The following is a 24,111-nucleotide window of genomic DNA, read 5'->3' as shown; positions in this document are numbered from 1 at the left end:
CATGTGAATCTTTGTGAACAAGATAATGAAGACATGCAAATTATTTTGGACAAAATCTTAAGCAAAGGAGCACCTGAAGATTTTAGAGTACTTTTAGAATCACTGTTGTCAAATTCAAAGATTGGTCTGGAAAAAGACAAAGACGCTGGGATCCTAAAGTGATAGGAATATGCCTCTCGCTATACTGTAGATCACCTCAAGCATATCAAGATTTAGGTAAATCTGGAATGCTTATACTTCCCTCAAAAAGACTTCTGCAGTATTACAAGAAATCTGTACCACAGGCACCTGGCAATGTTAATCAGAACTTTGAATGGATGGTTAAAGAGGCAGAAAAAAAGGGTAATAAAGAGCATGGAAAGCGAGGTGGAATTCTTATTGATGAAATGAGCATTCAAGATGACCTCCAAATAGTCAAAAAAGGAGATTCTTGGTTCATTATTGGAGCTGTAGATATGGGTGAAATAAATAAAAAAAAATTGATATCATCATAAATATGGAAAGAAAAGTTAAAATGGCCACTCACTGCCTACAATATTTATTTCGTGGCTTTAGATGGCCTGTTGCATATTATGCCTCTGAGACAGCTAGTGCTTTTCAAATCTATAATTCTTTTTGGGAGATTGTTTTAAAATTGAAAGAAAATGGTTTCACTGTAGACTATGTAAATATGGATGGTGCATCCACAAATAGGCTGTTTATGCACATGTTAAGCGAAGACTTGTGGAAGAGTAAATTTTTAGTATCTGACATTTTTGAAAGGGACCATCAAATTTGTATATTACAAGATATAAAGCATGTGCTAAAAAAAATTAGGAATAATTTGGAGTCAAGTCGGCTAGAAAATAAATCAAAACCAGGCTGTTGCCTTATAAACTACTCTGTCCCTATTGTTAGGAGTCATTGGGAAGAAGCCTATAAATTCAATATTCAAGATGGTTTTCCTATTCACTCAAAACTCACAGAGGAACACATAGTGTTAACCCCTGTTTCTAAAATGAGAAACTCTTTAGCTACTGATGTTTTGAATGGTGAAATGCTGTCAAAGAACCCCAAGGATTCAATTTTTGTCAAATTCAAACTAAGTTTAATTTTGGACCCTTTAATTTGGACCTTAATGTAGACCAATTTGAAAACGGGACCAAAAATTAAGAATCTACATACACAGTTATATTCGGCATATCAAAGAACCACAATTATACAATTTTTGATGAAATCAAACAATAATTTTGGACCCTTTGGGCCCCTTATTCCTTAACTGTTGGGACCAAACCTCCCAAAATCAATACCAACCTTCCTTTTATGGTCATAAACCTTGTGTTTAAATTTCATAGATTTCTATATACTTATACTAAAGTTATGGTGCGAAAACCAAGAATAATGCTTATTTGGGCCCTTTTTTGGCCCCAGGTGATAATTCTTTTACACAAACGGGATGATGTATTTGATAAAAATCTTTCCAATCCTTTTATATACCCACTAGAACACACCTGTGATATTGCGGGTCCGTGACTGAATTAAAGTATATAACTATGTGTAAGCCTTATTTTAGTATTGGTAATGTCATCTGATAAAGTCATGCCGATTATAAGAAACACAGTTTTCTCTGCTTTCAAATCTTTTTGTTTGAACCCGTCACCTGGAACTTATCAATTATTGGTAATATTAATTATATGGAAAAAAAAAGGTCCTGAAATGGAATATTTTTTAACCAACAGCATTGTCCTATATTAGTTATAAATAAAGTTGAATTCTTTGATTCGCTGCTTTACGTCATACCCGCTAACAAATTGAAAACTGTACATATACGCCTTATATTATTATTAATGATTGAACTTAGTAGTGTCCACCCTGTAAGTATGAACTGTGTATATAGCAAAATCCGAAATACACCGTTTGGTGGTGCGCTTTTCATATGCTTAACATACAGGTAAGTAAATAGGTAACAGATGAATATACTATTGGAATCGGTATCGGATTCGACCCGGTACTTGTTAATTATTGGCAATATTTAAATTATGTGTAAAACAAAAGGGTCTGGAGTGGTGTAATTTTTAATCTACACCATTGTCCTATATTAGCTATATATAAAGTTGAATTCTTCGTTTTTACCCCATGACGGCTGACAAATTGGACCTCATTATTTTAGTATTATAGATATACTTATATTGTTATTGTTTTACTTTTCTACATTGGCTAGAGGTATAGGGGGAGGGTTGAGATCTCATAAACATGTTTAACCCCGCCGCAATTTTGCGCCTGTCCCAAGTCAGGAGCCTCTGGCCTTTGTTAGTCTTGTATGATTTTAAATTTTAGTTTCTTGTGTATAATTCGGAGTTTAGTATGACGTCCATTATCACTGTACTATTATGCATATTTTAGGGGCCAGCTGAAGGACACCTACGGGTGCGGGAATTCTCGCTACATTGAAGACCCATTGGTTGCCTTCGGCTGTTGTTTGCTCTATGGTCGGGTGGTTGTCGCTTTGACATATTCACCATTTCCTTTCTCAATTTTATACTATAGCAGTGGTCAAGAGTTGTACCATATCGGGATTTGGTCAACTCTTTATTACAGAATAATGAGACAACCCTCTATCCAAGTCACGATGTATTAAAATTTATAACAATTATAGGTCACAGTACAGCCTTTAACAAGGAGCCTTAGTTCACACTGAACAACAAAGCTGTAAAGGACCCCACAATGACCAGTATAACACAATTCAAACAAGAAAACCAACGGTCTAATCTATATACAAAACGTGAAAAGACTAACATACATATGTTACATACCAGAAAACGACAACCACTGAACAACAGATTCCTGACTTAGGACAGGGGCATATGATATGTGCAGTCAGTTTGAACGTTTTAACTGGTGCCTTAGACTGAATGAAAAAAAAAATGGTAAAATTTAAAAAAAAAAATACCTACATTTATATATCTACCCTATGTCATGTCTGTTTTTCAAAGATGTAATAGGAAACATACATATTTTTTATTTGGTTTTAGGTCACACCAATTTGATTTTTAGTTCTTTTGATTCAAAAAATGATCATTCATTAGACAACAACTATGAAGCAAGCAATCAGTTTCTGTATTTTCAATTTGTTTTTTAAGATATTTCTAACATTTTAGAAAATTGGCACAAGCAGAAAAATAAAGAATGACCTATACTTGTATGCAATATTTAACATGACTTGTGATTATAATAAAGTCTCCAATACAAAATCATGACCCATATTTTAGGCACATCCCTACCAAAGATGTAAAGTAAAGAAAATTCAATTTTGTGTGGCCTAAACATAATGAACAACAATGGCAAAGTTATTAAATTCCACAGTTTGTTATTTTGTCTGTTTTATATTTTTAGGCTGTTATCTTGTTTTTACAATATAAACCAATTTGCTAAGGCTTTTTTTTTGGTGGTAATAAATTTCGTGTTATGACAAAATGTATGATGTAGTGCACATTTTCCCAATATTTTTTTTTATTTAACTTCAACTTTAAGGACCACTTATCTTCAGTCATGGTACAGTTAGGTCTAGTGTAGTATTTTTCCAATTAAACTTTATATCTTTAGCACTAGCGGATCTAGAAATTTTCATAAGTGGGGGCCCACTGACTGCGCTAAGAGGGGGCCCGCTCCAGTCACGCTTCAGTGATTCCCTATATAAGCAACCAATATTTTTCCCAAAAAGGGGGGGCCCAGGCCCCCTCTAAATCCGCCTCTGTTTAGATCCTTTTTGGAAGAACAAATCCTTGAGATGTACAAAAAAAATTCAAGAAAGATATTTTGAAGCGACTTTTGATAATACAATGTATAATACCCCTATATAACTTATAAAATGTGTCTTATCATGCTTATTGTAATATAATTTTTTTCAGTACTTTCTATTTATATAGGTATATTGAGTTTGAAGTTGTTCTTTAATTTATAAAGTTTATTTCTTTTATATAACTATAGATGTACCCAGCATTTTCAGCCCTTCAAATTTATAATCTTAACTCTCAAGTTAACTCTCTTAAGTCAGACTTAGTCTCATTGCAAATGTTTTCCAAAATAAACAAATTTTTCTATTCTTTTTTCTAATTCAACAGCTCATCTAGCCAACAATTACAACTAGATGAATTTACTACCTATCTATTATATCTATTATACTGATAGAATAAACAAATAATACAAATAAAATTCTATTTGGAAGTCTCATACCTTGATAAACTCGTAATATAGTGTAAATCTCAAAATATATAACTTTCATTTTCTAGACTGTACATGATATCAAATGTCCTTCACATTACATGTGACGTATTTGATCACGTGATATTCATTGCTAGAAAAAAAGACCTTTTAAACAGGTCGGGACCACTACCTTATATGGAAATGCATAAATTAGCATACTTATGTTCTCGCACATGTAATTGTTTATTTACATTTGACGCAATTTATTTTTACCTAGGTTTTTGACCAATCCACTAAATGAGTAACAATGCATGATGGACTACTACGTGTTTACAATCAACCGAGAACACGCATTATTTATTGAAATACAACACATTTTATCGTGCAATGCGGGATTCACAATTTCGCTTAGTTTTTCATTTTGTGTATCCTCATTTATAGTTTGTGGTACAAAGTAATCCTTCCATGCTCAGATTAACGAAGAGTTGTTTCTATGCGAAGAAAAAAGGTTTTGAATTACCCGATATATAGCCATTAATATGTTTGATGATGGCACGGAGATTTCATGTATTCGTCCACCAGACAGCAACGAAACAACAGCGAAAAACACAATTACCCATGAGACAAACTTACTAGTGTAAAGTAAGCCGTCGATAACAGCCGGTGCTAATATTCACGAGTACAGCAATTTCCGTATAGATGATTAAAGGCAAATGTGTGATCCTTGAATTTTGTGTTCGTAAAAAAGGCGAAGAGACTTCCAAACTGTTCCCTTTGTTTTGAAGGTAGTGAAGTCAGCAACTGTAGTTTCATTTTGTTTTCGTTTTTTAACGGGCTCGGACATTCGCCAAATTGAATAAAATCATTACAGCTGATTTCCTAATGCTTGCAAAGTAAAACTTTGGTTGACTTGCTTGCTTTGTGTGTATAGTTGTTTAAACAATATATATAGGCATAGTTTAACTTGTATATTTTATATTTGAATTTAATTTGTTGTTATCCTAATATGATTGTACAATATACAAACAAAGCAAGCAAGCTAACCAAAGTTTTGCTCTACATGCATTAGGAAATAAGCTGTAATGATGTTATCCTTATATGTATGTGCGACGAGGTGGAAAATTTGATATGTTTTGTGAAAATTGCAGCGTTGGATATGTAGGACTCGGAGGTGCGATGGTACTCCGAACCGCGATGGTCACGCTGAAGTGCGATAGTCCACGCTGAAGTGCGATGGTTAACACGCCGAAGTGCGATGGTCACATTGTGACGTTAACTTGTTGATAGCTACGCTGAAGTGCGATGGTGGTTACGCTGAAGTGCAATGGTCCACGCTGAAGTGCGATGGTTAACACGCCGAAGTGCGATGGTCACATTGTGACGTTAAATTGTTCATAGCTACGCTGAAGTGCGATGGTTGTTACGCTGAAGTGCGATGGTTGTTACGCTGAAGTGCGATGGTTGTTACGCTGAAGTGCAATGGTGGTTAACTCTAAAGTGCGATAGTCACATTTTGAAGATAAATTATACGCTGAAGTATGCCTGTAACAATGATTAAAAAGCTAAATATATTTTTATATAAATACACAACTGTAGGTTTTTCCGTTTAAATGGTTTAACACTAGTTATTGCTGTTTTGTGTGAACCTAGGCTCTGTGTTGAAGGCCGTATTATAACTTGAAATGGTTTACTTTTACAAATTGCAGCTTGGATGGACAGTTTTTTCATTCGCACTCATACCACATCTTCTTATATTTATGAACTTCTTCAATAAAATAAAGATATTTTGTGGCTATCGGTAGGTAGAAAAAAATAAAACAATTTCAATTTAAATGCATAGATTCATACAATATGCAATGAATGAATATTTAATACAGCAAATTAGGACGAATTAAGTATTTTGATAAACAGTGGATTTTATTGTTCTCAAGGTCTTTCACTGTGTACACTCTCCCTTTAGAATCATCCATCTGAATGTCCATTACTATCCCCTTCCTCCAATACCCTGACAGAAATACATTTGTTCCTGCGCTAAGTGCTGAATTTGGTCTAAAATCTATTGTGTCATTAATATTTGGATTAAATGTTTGCATTTCCATCACTTGGGACTTCCTAGGAAACAACTCAACAGGATACAAATCCCTATCCCATGCTTCTCTGTTCTGTTAAAAATAGTAACGGTACATGTATTAGTTTCAGTTCATTTTTAAAATAACTTGCAATTTATTACTTTTAAAACAAATAATGTTTTGCTTAACATTTTAAAAACATATGTTCAATCTATTTTGTACTTATTAATTGCTATTAAAAATGTACATTTGTATTTAATTTATTATGCTATATTTGAAATAAAATCTAAAAAAATAAAAAATGAACATATTAAACAAACAAATGGCTCAAGTCTATCCATATTTGGTGTGAGCCAAGGCTCCGTTTTGAAGGCCGTACATTGACCTATAATGGTTTACTTTTATAAATTGTTATTTGGATGTAGAGTTGTCTCATTGGCACTCACACCCCATCTTCCTATATCTATTCTAATCTCTTCGTTTATAATGTATGTAATGTTTGCATTTTGTGTGAAAACAGTATTATGTATGCTTCAACTGAATAGCTACACTGTATGTATAGTACACTATGTGAAACTCATCTTATGTGTTTGCCTTATTTAACAGACTTAAAATAATACTTTATTTTATAAAATTACCTCAGTGTAAATATTGGAATCAGAATATCTCCGTTTGTTTGAATTGATCTGTATTGTATTGGCTAAAAATCTTATAGCATATATTTCCCGGTAATACGGGCTTACGTCATTCTGAAAAATATTAAAAATTAATTACTAATACATATATTATTGCACTATAAATTTCATTGTTTCGTATTCTACTAAGTGTAATGTTGAATTAAAAAAAAAGTTTGAACTTTAAAACAATGTCTTTAAATAAAGCCACAATTATTTAATTCAAATTTTAATAAATTTTTCCCATTTAGATACTGTTAAAAAGATGTGCAAGTAAAAAATAGGTATTCAAGTACCTGCATCATATCAGTGTTGCGAATTATCTGTGAGTTTGTAATGTCAGACAAAGGTGTTCCAAGCCTCATATCAGTGTTGCGAACCATCTGTGAGTTTGTAGTGTCAGCCAAAGGTGTTCCATGCGTCATATCAGTGTTGCGAACCATCTGTGAGTTTGTAATGTGAGTCAAAGGTGTTCCATGCATCATATCAGTGTTGGGAACCATCTGTGAGTTTGTAATGTCAGTCAAAGGTGTTCCATGCGTCATATCAGTGTTGCAAACTATCTGTGAGTTTGTAGTGTCAGTTAAAGGTGTTCTATGCATCATATCAGTGTTGCGAACCATCTGTGAGTTTGTAGTGTCAGTTAAAGGTGTTCCATGCGTCATATCAGTGTTGCAAACTATCTGTGAGTTTGTAGTGTCAGTTAAAGGTGTTCCATGCATCATATCAGTGTTGCGAACCATCTGTGAGTTTGTAGTGTCAGTTAAAGGTGTTCTATGCATCATATCAGTGTTGCGAACCATCTGTGAGTTTGTAGTGTCAGTTAAAGGTGTTCCATGCGTCATATCAGTGTTGCAAACTATCTGTGAGTTTGTAGTGTCAGTTAAAGGTGTTCCATGCATCATATCAGTGTTGCAAACCATCTGTGAGTTTGTAATGTCAGTTAAAGGTGTTTCATTATAAATGTTACTTCTTCTTTCTACAGGGGCCTACATAAAAATAGGTATATAAATTATACTTAGTGGGAAAAAAATGAATTTATTGGATATAAAAATAAGTTTAAGTTGTAAAATATGTAAACAATACTAATTAACGTTTTAAATCTAAATTAAAATTGGTAATTGTTAGGCAATTTAAATAGATAAACTAAAACTAAAAAGATATATAAAATATGAAAAAAATCTTACAATCTTTTCTAGTTTCTGTCTCCACATATTTTCCATATACTCCTGATTTGACAATTGTCTCTCTTGTACTGGCGCAATAGATAAATCGTCCATATGTGCACACTCTGGTACATGTACAATAGATACCCGATCTGTATGCGCAGATTGTAGTGTAGTGCTGCTGTCTTTAACTTGTTCCTGTAGTAAATCATTTGTATTAATAGTCATAATTTTAAACGCTGTATTCATATATAATTACCACTAGACCAAAATGGCCATATTTGCATAAATATTCTTTCTTAAGAAACATTTTCTTTTTCTTTTTCTTTTTAAAAACAAACTTTATAAATAAAACTAATGAACAAACAGCATAAAAAACTAAGATAATTAGCTTATTTGCACAGTTTTGTAAAAAACAATCTTGAGTACAAGAGTTATATACATGTATTTCTACTTAAAAACAGTTACATACTGTTACACCGTGACTGTCAGATGTTAGAGGTATGGTTGGGATCTCTCTTACATGTTTAACCCCGCCACATGCTGTATGTATGTGCATGTTCCAACACGACTGGTGCCACATGTGGAGCAGTATCTGCTTACTCTTCCAGAGCAGATGGGATCATTCCTAGTTTTTGCTAGAATTCGTGTTGTTTAGTCTTCAGTTTTTTATGTTGTTGCATGTGTACTATTATTTTTGTTTGTTTTAATTTTAGCCATGTATGGCGTTGTCAGTTTATTTTCGATTTATGAGTTTAACTGCTCCTTTCGTATCTTTCGCCCCTTTTAATCAGCTAGTTTTCTTGTTTAAAAAGTTCTAAATTTGTTTTTTTCTGAGCCTTTTAAAGCTAACTATACGGTATGGGCTTTGCTCATTGTTAAAGAACTTACGGTAACCTATCATTAAAAGCTGTTTAAAATTGTTGTGCCATTTGGTCTCTTGTGGAAAGTCTCATAAGAAATCATACATGTACCACATTTTCTTTTTTATATAAAAGAAAAATATTCAAAGCAGTTATTAAAAAACATACCGTTTGTTTTAAACTGTTAAAACTAAAACTATGTTCCTCGTTTACTGTATCCTGTGATTTTTTCTTGTTAACTACACCTTTTACTTCACCATTTAATTCATGCTGTTCAGCAGTTGTTTACCAAATAAATCAAAAATACAATAATACCTGACTATTTTCATTGACTTCTGTATTTTCTACTCTTAATTCTTCTGTTTCAACATTATCTTCTACATCCAGGTGTGCACTATTCAAAAATGCCTTTTCTTCTGATGTCAAATTGCATATTGGTACCTAATATTGAAAGATTTATAGGATAATTATTAAGTAATATGGTTTTAAACATGTATGAAATATTTGTAACTGAACTTTTTTATTTCATTGATACAACTTCAGCGAACTCATTGTGTAAATTGTTTAAATTTTAAAACATAAAATTGTTTAAGCCTTTTGGATGTTATATATTATTCCTTATTAGCACACTTATAAATATGTATAAAATACTTGCTACTGGACGTTTTTATACCAATATATAATACATGTACGTCAACGTATTGAAAGTGAAAATTGTTTAAATATAAAATGTTAAAGCATTTTCAATTAAAAATATTTTTCGAAAATAATACTGTTATTAACTTGCATGAAATATTGGCCACTGTACATGTAAAAACCACCATATATATCAAATGTTGTATAAAATTCATATAAAAATGCTTAAAACCTAAAATAATCTAAAAAAATATATAATATTAATATTTTACCTGATCTTCTAACGCAACACAGAAATTTGGTCTTTTATAAAATCTCTGATATGGTGTCAAAGGTTTGGTAGATTTATTAACTCTGCTGTTGTACTTATAGTAAAATTCGTCTAACATACTGGGCCAGTCCCGACTATCAACAAAAGCTGTTCTGAAGTAGGCGACAACTGTTCTGTTAAACCTTTCAACTCGACCTTTAAATAAAAGCATACTTATATCTTAATGTGTTAGTAATAATTGAAAACCGCATCAAAAACATTATCTTATTTGAAATCTATTTTAATTTATAAATTTGTGTGACTTTGTTTTGTCTTATGTTCATTTACCACAAATAGCTTTTTTAATATAAAAAGACAATAATGTTATTGGTAAATGAATGTATTTGATATCAAGTGATATATAAATATTATTTTGAGTTTATATTAAACTATTTTAAACTAATTTATCTATTTAAAATGACTTAAATTAATCTTTTTATTTTAAAATTACCCATCTATCACTATTTATTCAGCAAACATTATGAATGCCTCTTAAAAATTAATAATAAATGCAGAACATTACCTTGTGATTGGGGATGGTAAGGCCTTCCGTTAATTTTTCTTGTTTTAAATTCTGCCATAACTTCTGTTAAGTCTTCATTATTAAACTCCTTTCCATTGTCAGTTTGTAAAATTCTAGGTGGTCCAAAAATGTATATAAAGCGTAAAATCACTGTAGCCACTTCTTTTGCTGTTTTGTGCTTAATGCACCCACCAAATGCAAATCTGCTGTAGCAATCTACAATATTGCATATGTAGTTGTAACCATGTGACGGAGGCATCTTCTTGAGGTCCATTTGCCATCTACTGTTGGGATAGGTTGCTGGAATTGGCCTTCTTGTTCTTTGAGTTTTAGGTAAATCAACTGCCGAAAGACACTGTTGGCATTTAATGTTCAGCTTAAACAGTAAACGAATGTTTTCCCGAACTACTGGGAAAAAAGACTTCCTCAGAGTTTCGTACACCGTATCACTTTTTCTATGATCAGTTTTGTGATTTTTTTGTATTTCTTCCAAAAGTTCACCTTTTGACAAGACCTTTCTGTGGAATTCAGTAACAGTCGTGCTCCTGTAAAATATACTGTCCAAGTCTTTGTCGTATAAAAAATTTGACACATATTTTCTTATACTAGTTTCTCCCATCTGAAGACCTAGGGCATCCTTTATTCTTTTTGCTCCCCATGATTTGTTGGTATATTTTGCCTTGCATATTGAAAAAACCTCATCCTGCACTGCCCAAAACTGTTCCGGACTTGGATCGTTTGTAACCTTTTTTTTACGTTCGTTTGTTATAATAAAGCCTTCGTCAACAAAATCTTCTTTTCCTTCCTGCAATTCCATACCGTTTTCTTTAAGAAACGTTGTATTTCAAAACGTCATAATATTTAACGTCATGGTAACTTGTTTTAAAACGCGCGAATATATAAGTTACATTAACGCAAACTTTTGTATTATTTTAGGAATAGCTATATTTTAGCATTTACAATTATCTACGAAAATTTTAATGCACTTTTGCTTTCTAAATTTTATTTATCATGCTTCTTATTATAATAACATATAATGTTCCAACATGACCATCGCACTTCAGCGAATGAACCATCGCACTTCAGCGTGGACCATCGCACTTCAGCGTCCCATCGCACCTCCGAGTTCTATATATATATAAACCATCGCACTTCGGCGTGAACCATCGCACTTCAGCGTGACCATCGCACTTCCGCGTCCCCATCGCACCTCCGAGTCCTATAAAATAATATAAAAAAGAAGATGTGATATGATTGCCAATGGGACAACTGTCCACAAGAGACCAAAATGACACAGAAATTAACATTTGTAGTTCACCGTACGGCCTTCAACAATAAGCAAAGCCAATATCGCATAGTCAGCCATAAAAGATATCTCATTTGGCACTCATACCTCATCTTCTTATTTTATATACAAAGCACGTTTTTGAACAAAAATAAAAGGTAATATGGCACCAAATGTGATCCAGAGGCTTGGAGATATTTCACATACATCAACATGACAGCAGCCGAACGATAAAAAACTTCTAAGGTATATTTTGTGATAAAATTAGCAACTATCGGACTTTATCGATGGATGAAGCTATATAAAAATGTATTAAGCTATATACCGTACCCGCTCAGTGGCGGATCCAGCAAGCTATAAAGAAACCCAACATTTCTAGTCAAAAACCATTCAAATGCGAAAACCAAATGTCTAATCTATATTAAAACGAGAAACGAGAAACACGTATGAACTACATAAACAGACGACAACAACTTTACATCAGATTCCTGACTAAGGACAGATGCAAACATTTGCAGCGGGATTAAACGTTATAATGGTACCAAACCTTATCCCTTTTATGAAACAATAGTATAACATCACAACATAGACAAACACACTATAAACTATAGTCCGAGGGTTGGACCCCCTTTTTTGAACGATCAATGCATTTGAATGGGGACATGTAGTTGGAACCTCCCCTTTTTTTGTCCTGGGTTAGGATCCCCCTTTTTGAAATGGCTGGATCCGCCCTGCCGCTTTTATAACACTTATTTTTAGCATAATGCATATTATGATGTTCTTACTTTCAGTTCAGGTCCTGATAAATTTTACACATCCAGTACAGAAAGAAGTGTTTTAATGAAAGTTTTCATGTTTTTCTAGGCAGAAATGATTTGGGAATGACATTATACAGGTTTAAAAGAGCTCAAAAAATTTCATAATGGACAGTGGTCATTTCATCTGAAATTTCACTGTTTCAGGTCGTAAAATTATTGAATAGGTACAATGAATAACAATGGACAAAACCTCTTCTTTAGTTACAGAAAACCATCAACATTTTGAAGATTACTTTCTGGCCAATGCCTGATTGAGGTTGCTTTTTAAAATTTATTTCAATTTTTCTTTATTTTTAAGCTTTACAATTTTTATTGAACTTTTGATTTTTACATTTTTTATTCTATTTTTTTTTTTTTAAATTAAGATAAAAACAATAGGTACATTTAGTTTAAGTGAGAAAAGGTTTTAAGGAGTACTTCATGGGTAAGTGCATCCTTAAAGTTGTATGTAGAAGTTTTGTTTGAAATTTCAGGTGGTAGTTTATTCCAGTCTTTGATTGTTTGGCTGAAGAATGAGAATTTAAAACTGTCTTTATTGCATTGGAGCTGTCTGAATGTTAATTGATGAGTAGATCTTGTTTTGGACTGGCTTTTTATCAGAATATCTTGTGATGGTATAGCAATTTCGTTATTTATTACTTTGTGGAACATTTGTAATCTGGTTTTAAGCCTTTGTTCTTGTAGAGTTTGCCATTTCAGATTTTGAAGCATATCAGATACACTGCTGGTGTTGTGAAATCTGTTGCATGTATATCGTGCAGCTCTTCTTTGCACTTGTTCCAGTCTGTATATATTTTCTGATGTGTATGGGTCCCAAACGGTACAACAGTATTCGAGTTTTGGTCTTACTATAGTTTGATATGCTCTTTCTTTCACTAATTTTGAACTAATTTTTAGATTGCGTCTGACGAAAGATAAAGATTGATTTGCTTTTGCTGCTGATTGTTGTATATGTTTGTTCCATTTGAGATCTGAAGAGATTGTAATGCCTAGATATTTAGCTGATTGTACTTGTTCTAGGATATGACCGTGCATGTTGTAATAGAAGTGTATTTGTTTTTTCTTTGTTGAGACTCTTAAGATGTTACATTTGTCAGGGTGGAATGACATGAGCCAGTCGTGTTCCCATTTAATAGCTGCTTCTATGTCTTCTTGAAGCTTAATACAATCGTTTTGGCAGGTAATAGGCCGGTTGATAATGCTGTCGTCTGCAAAGAGTCTTATTTGGCTGTGTTTAAGGTAGTCAGGTAAATCATTGATGTAGATAAGAAAGAGTATTGGTCCTAGTACAGTGCCCTGAGGAACGCCTGCTGTTACTGGAATTTTTTCAGATGTCGTGTTTTCGAGAAGGACTGTTTGAGTTCTGTTAGATAAAATTGATTGGATCCAGTTTATTGCCTGATCAGAGATGCCGTAGTGTTTTAATTTGAAAAGTAAGCGTTTGTGTGGCACTTTGTCGAATGCTTTGGCAAAATCCATGATAACTAAGTCAGTTTGTATATTTTTATCGTTGTTTTGAGCTAGTTGGTGTATAAGAGATATTACTTGAGATTCGCAAGATCTTTTTGCTCTAAATCCGTGTTGTAGTTCATATAGGATGTTATTTGCTTCAAGATGTTTCATCATATTGCTAGCTAGTATATGTTCAAGTAATTTACATGAGATACAGGTAAGTGAGATTGGTCTATAATTACCAGGATGATGTTTGTCTCCTTTTTTAAATACTGGTGTAACATTTGCATGGTTCCAGTCTGATGGTACTTTGCCTGTCTCAAGAGATTTATCAAAAATGATTACAAGTATGTCTGAGGTTATTTCGATGTTTTCCTTCAGTATTTTGCCAGCGATAGTATCTGGTCCTGTAGCTTTATTGGTGTTTATGTTTTTTATGAGTTTGTATACACCTTCCCGACTGATGTTAATTAGTTCCATTTTAGGGTGTGTACTAGCTTCTTTCGTTGGTATTTCTGTGTTAGTTTCTGATGTGAAAGCAGATTCAAATTGTTGGTTTAGTATGTTGGCTTTTTCAGAGGGGTTTGTATGGAGGGTGCCTTCGCTTCTTAAGGATGCAATGCCGGTGTTTTCTTTTCTTTGGCTTTTTATATAAGAGTACAGCTTTTTTAGTTGTTTGTTGAAGCAATGCTGATCTGGTTCTTTTATATCGATGTCAAAGATCATATTTTCGATGTATGCCCAGTATGCTATTCTCATCTCTTTTTGGAGTTTGGTCTTTATCTCTTTGTATTTATTTTTGTATTTAGAGTCATGACTTTTCTTTTTATAGAGTTTGTTTTTCTTTCTTATGAGTCTTTTCAGGTCTCTATTTAACCATGGTAATTTTGATTTTTTTCCAATTACTTTAGTTGGTTTATTTTTGTTGATGGTCTCTGTTGTTTTGGTTTTAAAGGTGGTCCATATATCATCGATAGTCATATTTGTCTTGTTTGCTTTTAAATGATCATATATAAGAATAAGGTCTTTCTTTATGTTCTCCCAGTTTGCTTTTTTGTATATTAGTGCTTTATGTGGTTGTTGTTTTGGTGTTGGTATAGCAAAGTTGGTTTATTTTTGTTGATGGTCTCTGTTGTTTTGGTTTTAAAGGTGGTCCATATATCATCGATAGTCATATTTGTCTTGTTTGCTTTTAAATGATCATATATAAGAATAAGGTCTTTCTTTATGTTCTCCCAGTTTGCTTTTTTGTATATTAGTGCTTTATGTGGTTGTTGTTTTGGTGTTGGTATAGCAAAGTTGATTTCACAAAAGACAATATCATGGTCGCTTCCTCCTATTGGTGGGAGGGTCTCAAATCTGTTGATAAATGATGGGTTTGTCATGAACATTAGATCTAAAGTTCTGTCATTTCTGGTGTTTTTGTCAATTACTTGTGCTAGGTTATTATCATCCAGAATATTAAGCAGTTGTTGGTGTAGTGCTGGATCAGGTTTGTTTGGTAATACCAAGTGTTTTTCCCAGTTTATGTGGCCTAGATTGAAGTCACCACTCAGCCAGATGTTTGCATTTGTTTTCTTGCATGCAGTATTAAGAGAGATACCCATGTTTTCTAATGATTCCCCTTTATCTGAAGGTGGTCTATAGTAGGCACCTAAGTAGAGCGTTTTACTATTTGGTGATGTTATTTTTGCCCAAATTATTTCACAATCTGTATCAAATTCATTTACTAGTGATGATACGTATTTATTTGATACTGCTAGTAGTACTCCTCCATATCCATCTTTTCTATTTTTGTTGTATACGGTGTACTTTGATGGTGATATATACTCGTATGGTGATATAGTATTTGAGAGCCAGGTTTCTGTGCCATAAATTATGTCTGGTTCACAAGATTCAATTATTTGTTCTATTTCAGGCTTTTTATTTTTCATAGACTGAAAATTGATGGTAAGTGTTCTCAGTGGTGTTTTACATGGATTAGGTTTGTTTTTGTTATTTCTGTATTTCCCCTGGTTTTTTGGTAAGGGTGAAGATGTAAAATTTGGTGGCCCGATGTTATCCACACCATTTGGCTCGTTACTTATGTCTAATTCTGAATAACTGTTTGATGTCTCAATTGTGGTGTTGAAAAAGGTTGTGGAAAAATTTGGCATGCCACAGTTGACGCATTCCCATGAGATGTTACTGTTTCCTAATATTTCATACATGGAGCGATTAATTTGTTGGCAGTTGATGTGATACCACTGTCCGCAGCTGTCACAGCAGACAGCTTCAGTTTTCCATGTGACTGCACAAGTGCATGTTCCGCAAGGATATTTTGGTGTACGTGGCCCTGGGTTTGGTTCAGGGGCATATGAGTTGGTAAGTAGCAGACTACATAAGTACATAAGTACTAGTTTGTCATATTTTATCAATGATTTCTTTGCCTGTATGTTAAGCATATTAAGTGAAGAAATGTTTGACTTACTTGGTTCTTGAGATGACAAGGTTACTGGCCAAGATCGATCTGGAGCGTCACTGTTGAGCTGAACATGTAACAGTCTCCGGGACAAGTTTGCAATTCCGCTGAGTGCAAAAGTTGTCACCTTAATTTTTGGAGTTAAGTCAAAACAAAGTTGATAACTTGGTTGGTATTGGTTCCCTGATATTTGTCCTAAATTTTTTTGGATCTAGCACCACTGTTGAAAAAGTTATGCCCCTTTTTTCAACAATTTCCTCAGAGGAAAAGTACTTTTCCTCAAGGGAAATCAAATTTCCCTAAAGGAAAAAGATTTTTCCTCAAGGGAAATTGTTTTTTCCTCAAGGGAAAAAGATTTCCCTTAGGGAATTTGCTGCATAATTATTTCCTTTGAGGAAATTCTATTTCCTTAGAGGAAATTCTTTTTCCTTAGAGGAAATTCTTTTTCCTTTGAGGAAATTTGCAGCTTCAAATTTTCCTTGGAGGAAATACTTTTTCCTGTGAGGAAATTTGTAGCTTCAAATTTTCCTTGGAGGAAATACTTTTTCCTGTGAGGAAATTTTTGACAAACACTTTTCCTTGGAGGAAAATTCAAGACAACAAATTTCCTCTAGGGAAATCATTGTTCTTCAAATTTCCTCTAAGGAAATTTCTGAAGATCAAATTTCCCTTAAGGAAATGTTTTCCCTTATTTTTACTTGTTGAACATTTCTTCACTACACCATGTATACAAACAGTATGAATATAATTATTACAAGACTGTATAATTGATGCAAATGATATTTAAAACTTTAATAAATGTTTGACTCAACATTTTAATGACATTGAAAATAATACAGTCTGACTGTTTAGATCTAGGTATTGTCATGATTGTTTATACTTTTTTTATAAATTTAACTTTGATTTATAATTTTTTTTGGAGCAAATGCTTCTATTTTTTTTGTAATTGTTTCAATGCGATACATTAATAAGCAACCAATTTGAATGTCATACCATTTGTGGTGTTCTAAAGAATTTGTTTATATATTTGCAGATTAAATAATAAAATAAACACTTTTCGTGTTATTTTAAATTTGAATTTCTTCTGTTTCAGCTTGTGTACAGTTATTCAATCCACTACGTAAGAATTCAGTGAATACATTATTCCATTCACTAAACAATTCCCTTCAATTCTAAGAGAAATCATTTTTGCAAATTGTTCTTCAATGATCTTCTTCTGTATATTTGATATGAGGGAGCGATGTAAATGAGTGGATAAAACTGGTGTTCCTTTTTTCAACAACAAAATAGTATTTGTTCAGCATTCTCCTTTCTTTTGATTAAGATATGTTGTTGCTTTTATGCAATAGTGTTTTTGTGTATCTATGATAGAACTCCATTTTGTTTATGGTCATTATCATGTGATAATGTTGAAATTTCCTATTTCTTTTTTGCAGGAAAGCACACATTCCATTTCAAATTAATCCAATTATGCACTATGTAAATAAATTTCAACTATAAGTTTCCTCTTCAGTAATGACCTATTGATCATGAAAACCAAGATGTCTGATCACCTATAAATACACAAAATAAACAAATAAAATGTTATAAATGGAGAGAGAAACAGCAATAAATGTTTTTCATGTGTATCTTTCCTTATTAAAATACATTAAGTAAACTTGAACTCGAGAAAAATAAATAACTGCGATGTAGACTAGAAAGTATAAAATGCCAAATAAAGTATTCACGAAAAATTAGTTGATTTACAGAAGTCAAGTCCGTGTTTGCAGGAAATTTACATCATTGGTTGTCTGGTGGAGAGTTGTCTTATTGGCAATCATACCACATCTTATTTTTATATAACCTTGCCATATTCCTATTGTGCCTGTCCAAAGTTCAGAGCCTGTAGCTTTTGTCAGTTTAGTCTGACACTAAAATTTAGTGGTTGTTGTTGTTGTTGTTTCATACCGGTCATATTTATTTTTTGTAATTTATTTTGTTATAAAGTCGTAACAGGCCTACAATTGCTTTCTCAAAGCCATGATAGTTTTCATATTTAATATACCACATCTTTTAATTTTTATAGTAATCATGATACTAGTAATCATCTTTCAAGTTCAATAACTTTTTTAAAATTAAAAGGTGCCTTACCATTTAGGTTTAGTTGGCTTCTGCAAATTTTACATTGCCTATCATTTCTGCTGTATATAATTTCTCTGTATCTTCTATAGTTCTTGTCCTATACATAAAAGAGTAAAAGTTGAATGACATCTTGCATCAATATTTTTTTCTGTTTAATGTACATTATGTATATTAATGTGTGTTTAATAAAAATTCGTAAGGGTTCCACGGAACCCAGTGTCTCGCCTACTTTTGCTGTTAATCGCAGACTCAACAAAAATGAGGAAAAACATCAATAAAAATTTCCCTCTCGATACTGTCTTTTGATTGAAAGAAGCTTCCAAGTTTGGTAAAAAAAATCCAGGATAGTTTATGAATCTTATAAATGTTTTATAGACTTTAACTGAAGACTGTATGTAATGTTAACTGGAAGAAAAACTAAGTCCATTTATAAGTAAAATATGGAAAAAGTGATTTTTTTTTTTACAAAATTTACTTCTGAATAATATCTTATGATCAGAAACAAGCTTTTGTCTAAGTTTGGTAGAAATCCAGGATAGCTTAAGAACATTATAAAAATTTTAAAAACTTAAACCACAGAGTGAATGTTTTGTTTCTGGCAAAAAAACTAAGTCCATTTAGAAGTAAAATACGGAAAAATGGAAATCTATTTTTACAAAATTTTATTCTTGATACTATCTTATGATCATAAACAAGCTTCTGTCCAAGTTTGGTACAAATCAAGGATAGTTTATGAAAGTTATTAAAATTTTAAAAACTTTAACCACAGAGTGAATGTCATGTTTCCTCACAGAAAAACTAAGTCCATTTATAATTAAAATACGGAAAAAATAGAATTTTATTTTTACAAAATTTACTTCTGGATACTTTCTTATGATCATAAACAAGCTTCTGTCCAAGTTTGGTAGAAATTCAGTAAAGTTTAAGAAAGTTATTAAAATTTCAAAAACTTTAACCACAGAGTGAATATTTGTGGACGCCGCCGACGACGACGACGCCGACGACGACGGAATGTAGGATCGCTTAGTCTCGCTTTTTCGACTAAAGTCGAAGGCTCGACAAAAATCTAAACCATGAGTGCTTGATAAGCTTCTTGCCCTTATAGCTGGTCTTTAAGCTTTAAATGAATTTTAATGATCGACTAAAAAACTATGAGCACTGTGCAAATAAGACCCCTGCCCTCCAAAAAAAACAAAACATGCACAAACAGTGGTATTTATTGACATAAAACATGTATATAATTTGGCTCCATTTATAGATATATATCTCAAGTGACTATAAGTTTAAGGCTGTGATTTTTTTAACAAATCCATAAATTTCTAAAACCTTTCAAAGTTTTTGAAAATGGACAATTTTAAAATAACTTTGCAACAACTAAAGTTCCTTAACTCTGCATCTTATAAAAAAATATACATGATAAATAGGGAATGATACTCCAGCTTGCATATTATTCAAAGATTTAAAGGAACATAACTGAAGAACGGTAAAAGTTTTACTACCAAATTGGGAAAATTTGAAATTGATCTGATTAAAATTGTGATAAAAAGTATTTTTTTAAAGTTTAATAAAATTTGGTTGAGGGAAACTTAAGTTAGAAGGCCGAAACATTTTTTTTCCATTTTTAAAGAACATAACTATAGAATTTAGTAAAAGAGACACTACCAAAATTCAAACTTAATCTGTATTTTGTGATGATAAGCATTGTGTATTGATTTTATAACATTTGGTTGAGACAAACTAAATTTTAGAGAACAGGAAACCAAAAATTCAGCATATTTTCCCCATTTCTAAAGGGGCATAACTCTGATACTCTAGTACAGTAACACTGACATCACCAAAATTCAAACTTGATATGAGAATTGTGATAACAAGCTTTTGTAAAAGTTTAATTGAATTTGGTTGAGGCAAACTAAAGTACTGTAAGAGAACAAAAAACAACTTTGGGACAGACGGACAAACGATCTGACAAGTGTTAAACATTATGCCCCCTCCACTTTGGGTCATAACAATAAAAAGGGAGTTTGTCAAGATATAAAAACAATTCACCAAAGTTTCATAAAAATTTGTGAAAGCATTCTTGAGACTATCCTAATCCCAAGTCATGATAGTACAATGACATAAATCAGATTTTTTTTTAAATTAAAAGGAAAATTATCATGTTTATGTTATACAAAAATAATTCACCAAGTTTCATGAAAATTGCTCAAAGCATTATTAATAGTATACGTACTGGAAAAACCCCCCCTTTTATGAATAAAATCCCTAACTTTAAATTAAAAATTTTAAATCCCTAAAAATTAAAAAGGAGCTTAATTATCATGATTATATCAATAGATAATTCACCAAAGTAATTTATGAAAATTTTATGATTAATGTATTCTAATTCCAAGACTATCTAAGACATGGTTTGTTTGAATTAAAAAAGTTGGAATAAAGTACCTGCTAGAATTCAGGAGAATTAGACCAAATCAGGCTATCTTCTAGATTATCAGACAATTGACTGTACATAGAAAAGGAATTTTCTTTTTTTTTTTTCTTATTTAGCTATTTGTTATCTCTGTCCTTAATATATACTGAACTAAGCCATTTTTTCACATATTTTTTTTGTTTTTTCTCTCTTGTGACTTGTTATTTAACATAACAAAAAAAACCAAAGGCAATGAAAGAGAAACTGACAATGCCAAGGCAAAACATAAGATGCAGAAAAGAAAAACACTAAGCAACACCAACATCACCAAAAAACTAGTGTTGAATTCATGTGCTCAGTCAGTCAGTGAGAGTTCACAGATCCTGACCTACTATATCTATGCTTAAAAACCTAAAAATCATATAGTTCTTAACATATTTTGTAAATTTATACTTGATTAAAATGTTGTTATAAATAGCATAGACACCTCTGAGTTTTGAGAACCACATGTGTTAATTGTGCGAGTATAATCATTGATAATCATGCACAAGATTGACTTTTAAAAGCCTATATATTGAAATTTTCTGAAAATATTGCATGCATTTTATTAATATGACCAATTTCAAGAAATGCACAAAGATGTGAGATGATTTATATAATTGTAATTTCAGGAATTTACAGTATAAAAGGCTTTTATCCTCACTGCATTTTGCACTTTTCCTAATTCAGGAGCCAGAAGTTATGGCCTTTGTGACCTTTGTATGATTTTTATTTTAGTTTCTTTTTTTTTATATTGAAGAGTTTAGTATGACGTCCATTATCACTCAACTAGTATACATTTTTGTTTAATGGCAAGCTAAAGCATGCCTCACAGGCACGGATCCAGGGGGGGGGGGCTGAAGGTTGGACATGTTGGAACCCCCCTTTCTTTATTGGACGATCAATGCATTTGAATGGGGACATGTAGTTGGACACCCCCCCCCCCCCCCAAAAAAAAAAATTGTCCTGGGTTAGGAACCCCTCCTTTATATGACTAGATCCACCCCAGTCTCAGGTTGCGGGATTTTCTCGTTGCAATGAAGACCCATCGGTGACCTATGGCTGTTATCTGCTCTTTGGTCATGTTGTTATCTCTTTGATACATTCCCCATTTCCATTTCCATTTTCTTTTCGGTTCTATTATAAATATTAGAAACGAGTTTGGCGCCTTTACAAAAATATAATTGTCTGTGCTGATAGGGGAGTATGTGTGCATACCAATATTTAAATTTTCTAGGCCTTCTTTTTGAATATTTTGTGCATTTCTTGGTAAAATACTGTCAGACCTCGAGTGTTGTTGTTTTACAAAAACGGTCAAGTAATGTAGGGGAAAGAAACTAACTAAAAAGACCAAAATAAGCCACAACTAATGGGGGTCTCATTGGGGGTTCTGTTCACGGATCCCGCTTAGTTACTACTTATTTTTTTAGATTATCGCATGATGCCATCCCGCGTACACTATGTAAGTGAACAATTCTGCTATTTTTGTAATTTCCCATGTCCCGCTAAACTTCATTTCGCGTTTTCACGGCACAATAATGAGGGGGAGGACAGGGGTAAGGGAGACAGGGAGAAAGGGGGTAGGAGAAAGGAGAGGAAGGCTGGGAGAAAGGAGAAAAAGTTGGAGAAAGGAGAAAAAATAAAATATCTCTCCTTTTAAAAAATGATCTAATATTTCAAGAAAAAATATCTCAAAAGGAGATGTTTTATTCTAGTGGGAGAAAGGAGAACATGGGTAGGAGAAAGGAGAAGAGGGGTGGGAGAAGGGAGAAGGGTACCCCCTGTCCTCCCCCTCAATAATTTGAGGGAGGATAGGACCTTTATCGGGACTGCGGGATCGGGTGTTTTTAAGCTCTGGATTTCGGGATTGACCCTTTCGGGATACGATAATTCTTTTTTCGAATTTCGGGACCTCTGGATTTCGTGTTTTTTAAGCCCGGGATTTCGAGATTTCGTGTTTTTAAGCTCGGGATTTCGGGATCAGTACCCCTCCTACCCTCCCTCATAATTTGACTTTCATGTGTCACGTTTACAAAAAATACGCCTCGACAATCCCGAGTCCCGCTCAGACCCCCCTTATAGGTACCAGAGGCGGATTTAGAGGGGGGCCAGGGGGCACGGGCCCCCTTTTTTTGGGAAAAAAATTGGTTGCTTATATAGGGAATCACTGAAGCGTGACTGGAGCGGGCCCCCTCTTAGAGCAGTCAGTGGGCCCCCACTTCTGAAAATTTCTAGATCCGCCAGTGGGTACATAATGAATAGTTTACTATGTAGTCAGTAGTCGGGTCAAATACACATGTATACACTTTTAGACGACCTTAGATTCATTTCACAGCGAAAATACTCATTAATATTGAACATTTTAGATCACTTTACATTTAGATTTTATAACTTTTAAAATAAAGACCATATAGATTTAAGATCATTTAATCGAAAGATTATAATTTGTCAATGCGCAACTGTAACCAGGTACTGCATTTTTTTTTTTTTTTTGCCTGCGTTAAGTTTAAAGTGCCGGGAATAGAGAAGCAAGTTAAACTTCTCATCTGGACTTTTTAATAAGTCTGTATACCGGACCTCTTCTCTATTTTGGGATTGAAAAAAAATCTAAAGTTAAAAATGCGGTTTTGAGCCTATTTCTTCTTTTCAATTTGGTAACACGTTAAGCCATTAGTGACACTAATATGGTATATTACCAATAATAAGGCCATATATTTCGGTGTGTAGAAATACCGCAAAAGACTTCTTAGTGCACTAAGAAGAAAGTTTTTGCATTAAGGACACTAAAACGATGTTTTAAGATCACAGCGAACATGAATATAAGAGGATATGATTAAATACCTCAAATCTATAAAGTTAGGTATCAATAGATTTTGTAATTTTGAAGTTAAATTACTTTTTAATCAACGCCTGCCACTCGCCACGTGACCAACGGTTTATTGCAGATTCCCGAATCATCATGTTCAATCAACCTAATCCAATAAACAATTGTCTTTTGATCGTTACTTATTGATTAATCAATGGTTGTTAACCTAACGGTTTAGCGTGGTATAAATTCAAGTTTATGAAAGAAAAATAAAAAATAAATTTTGTGTTTTAAAACTT

At 33.0% G+C, this 24,111-nt stretch overlaps 1 protein-coding gene and 1 long non-coding RNA gene across 3 annotated transcripts; both read right to left on the bottom strand.

Moving 5' to 3' along the window:
• Window positions 1-6,003: 6,003 nt before the first annotated feature.
• On the bottom strand, window positions 6,004-11,632 carry LOC143049897 (uncharacterized). 2 transcript variants are annotated; one of them, XM_076223663.1, is made up of 7 exons: window positions 10,424-11,632; window positions 9,863-10,056; window positions 9,270-9,395; window positions 8,113-8,289; window positions 7,222-7,914; window positions 6,890-7,000; window positions 6,004-6,344 (listed from the first exon to the last, which is right to left on the bottom strand). In XM_076223663.1, exons 1-7 carry the CDS (start codon window positions 11,238-11,240, stop codon window positions 6,051-6,053), a joined length of 2,412 nt encoding a protein of 803 aa, XP_076079778.1. In that variant the 5' UTR covers window positions 11,241-11,632; the 3' UTR covers window positions 6,004-6,050. The 2 variants fall into 2 exon arrangements, with proteins under 2 accessions (XP_076079778.1, XP_076079779.1); XM_076223664.1 differs by lacking the exon at window positions 10,424-11,632 and having other exon boundaries at window positions 9,863-10,364.
• A 5,573-nt stretch (window positions 11,633-17,205) lies between these two features.
• Window positions 17,206-22,383, bottom strand: LOC143049896 (uncharacterized). Its single transcript, XR_012970349.1, has 3 exons — window positions 22,225-22,383; window positions 18,570-18,657; window positions 17,206-17,992 (listed from the first exon to the last, which is right to left on the bottom strand). It is a non-coding gene; the product is annotated as an uncharacterized LOC143049896 (long non-coding RNA).
• Window positions 22,384-24,111: the final 1,728 nt, after the last annotated feature.

This window comes from Mytilus galloprovincialis, chromosome 10, assembly GCF_965363235.1.
Source record: "Mytilus galloprovincialis chromosome 10, xbMytGall1.hap1.1, whole genome shotgun sequence".
NCBI lineage: Eukaryota > Metazoa > Mollusca > Bivalvia > Mytilida > Mytilidae > Mytilus > Mytilus galloprovincialis.
This window is presented reverse-complemented; position numbering and strand designations above follow the sequence as displayed.

Bases quoted from the DNA above. Each gene is read 5' to 3' on its own strand.
- LOC143049897 (XM_076223663.1), bottom strand. From the start codon at position 11,240: ATGGAATTGCAGGAAGGAAAAGAAGATTTTGTTGACGAAGGCTTTATT. The intron at 10,057-10,423 runs GTAATGTTCTGC...TTTTATTTAAAG, and splicing joins TTACCATCCCCAATCACAAG to GTCGAGTTGAAAGGTTTAAC. The intron at 7,001-7,221 runs GTACTTGAATAC...AATATTTTTCAG, and splicing joins GCAACACTGATATGATGCAG to AATGACGTAAGCCCGTATTA.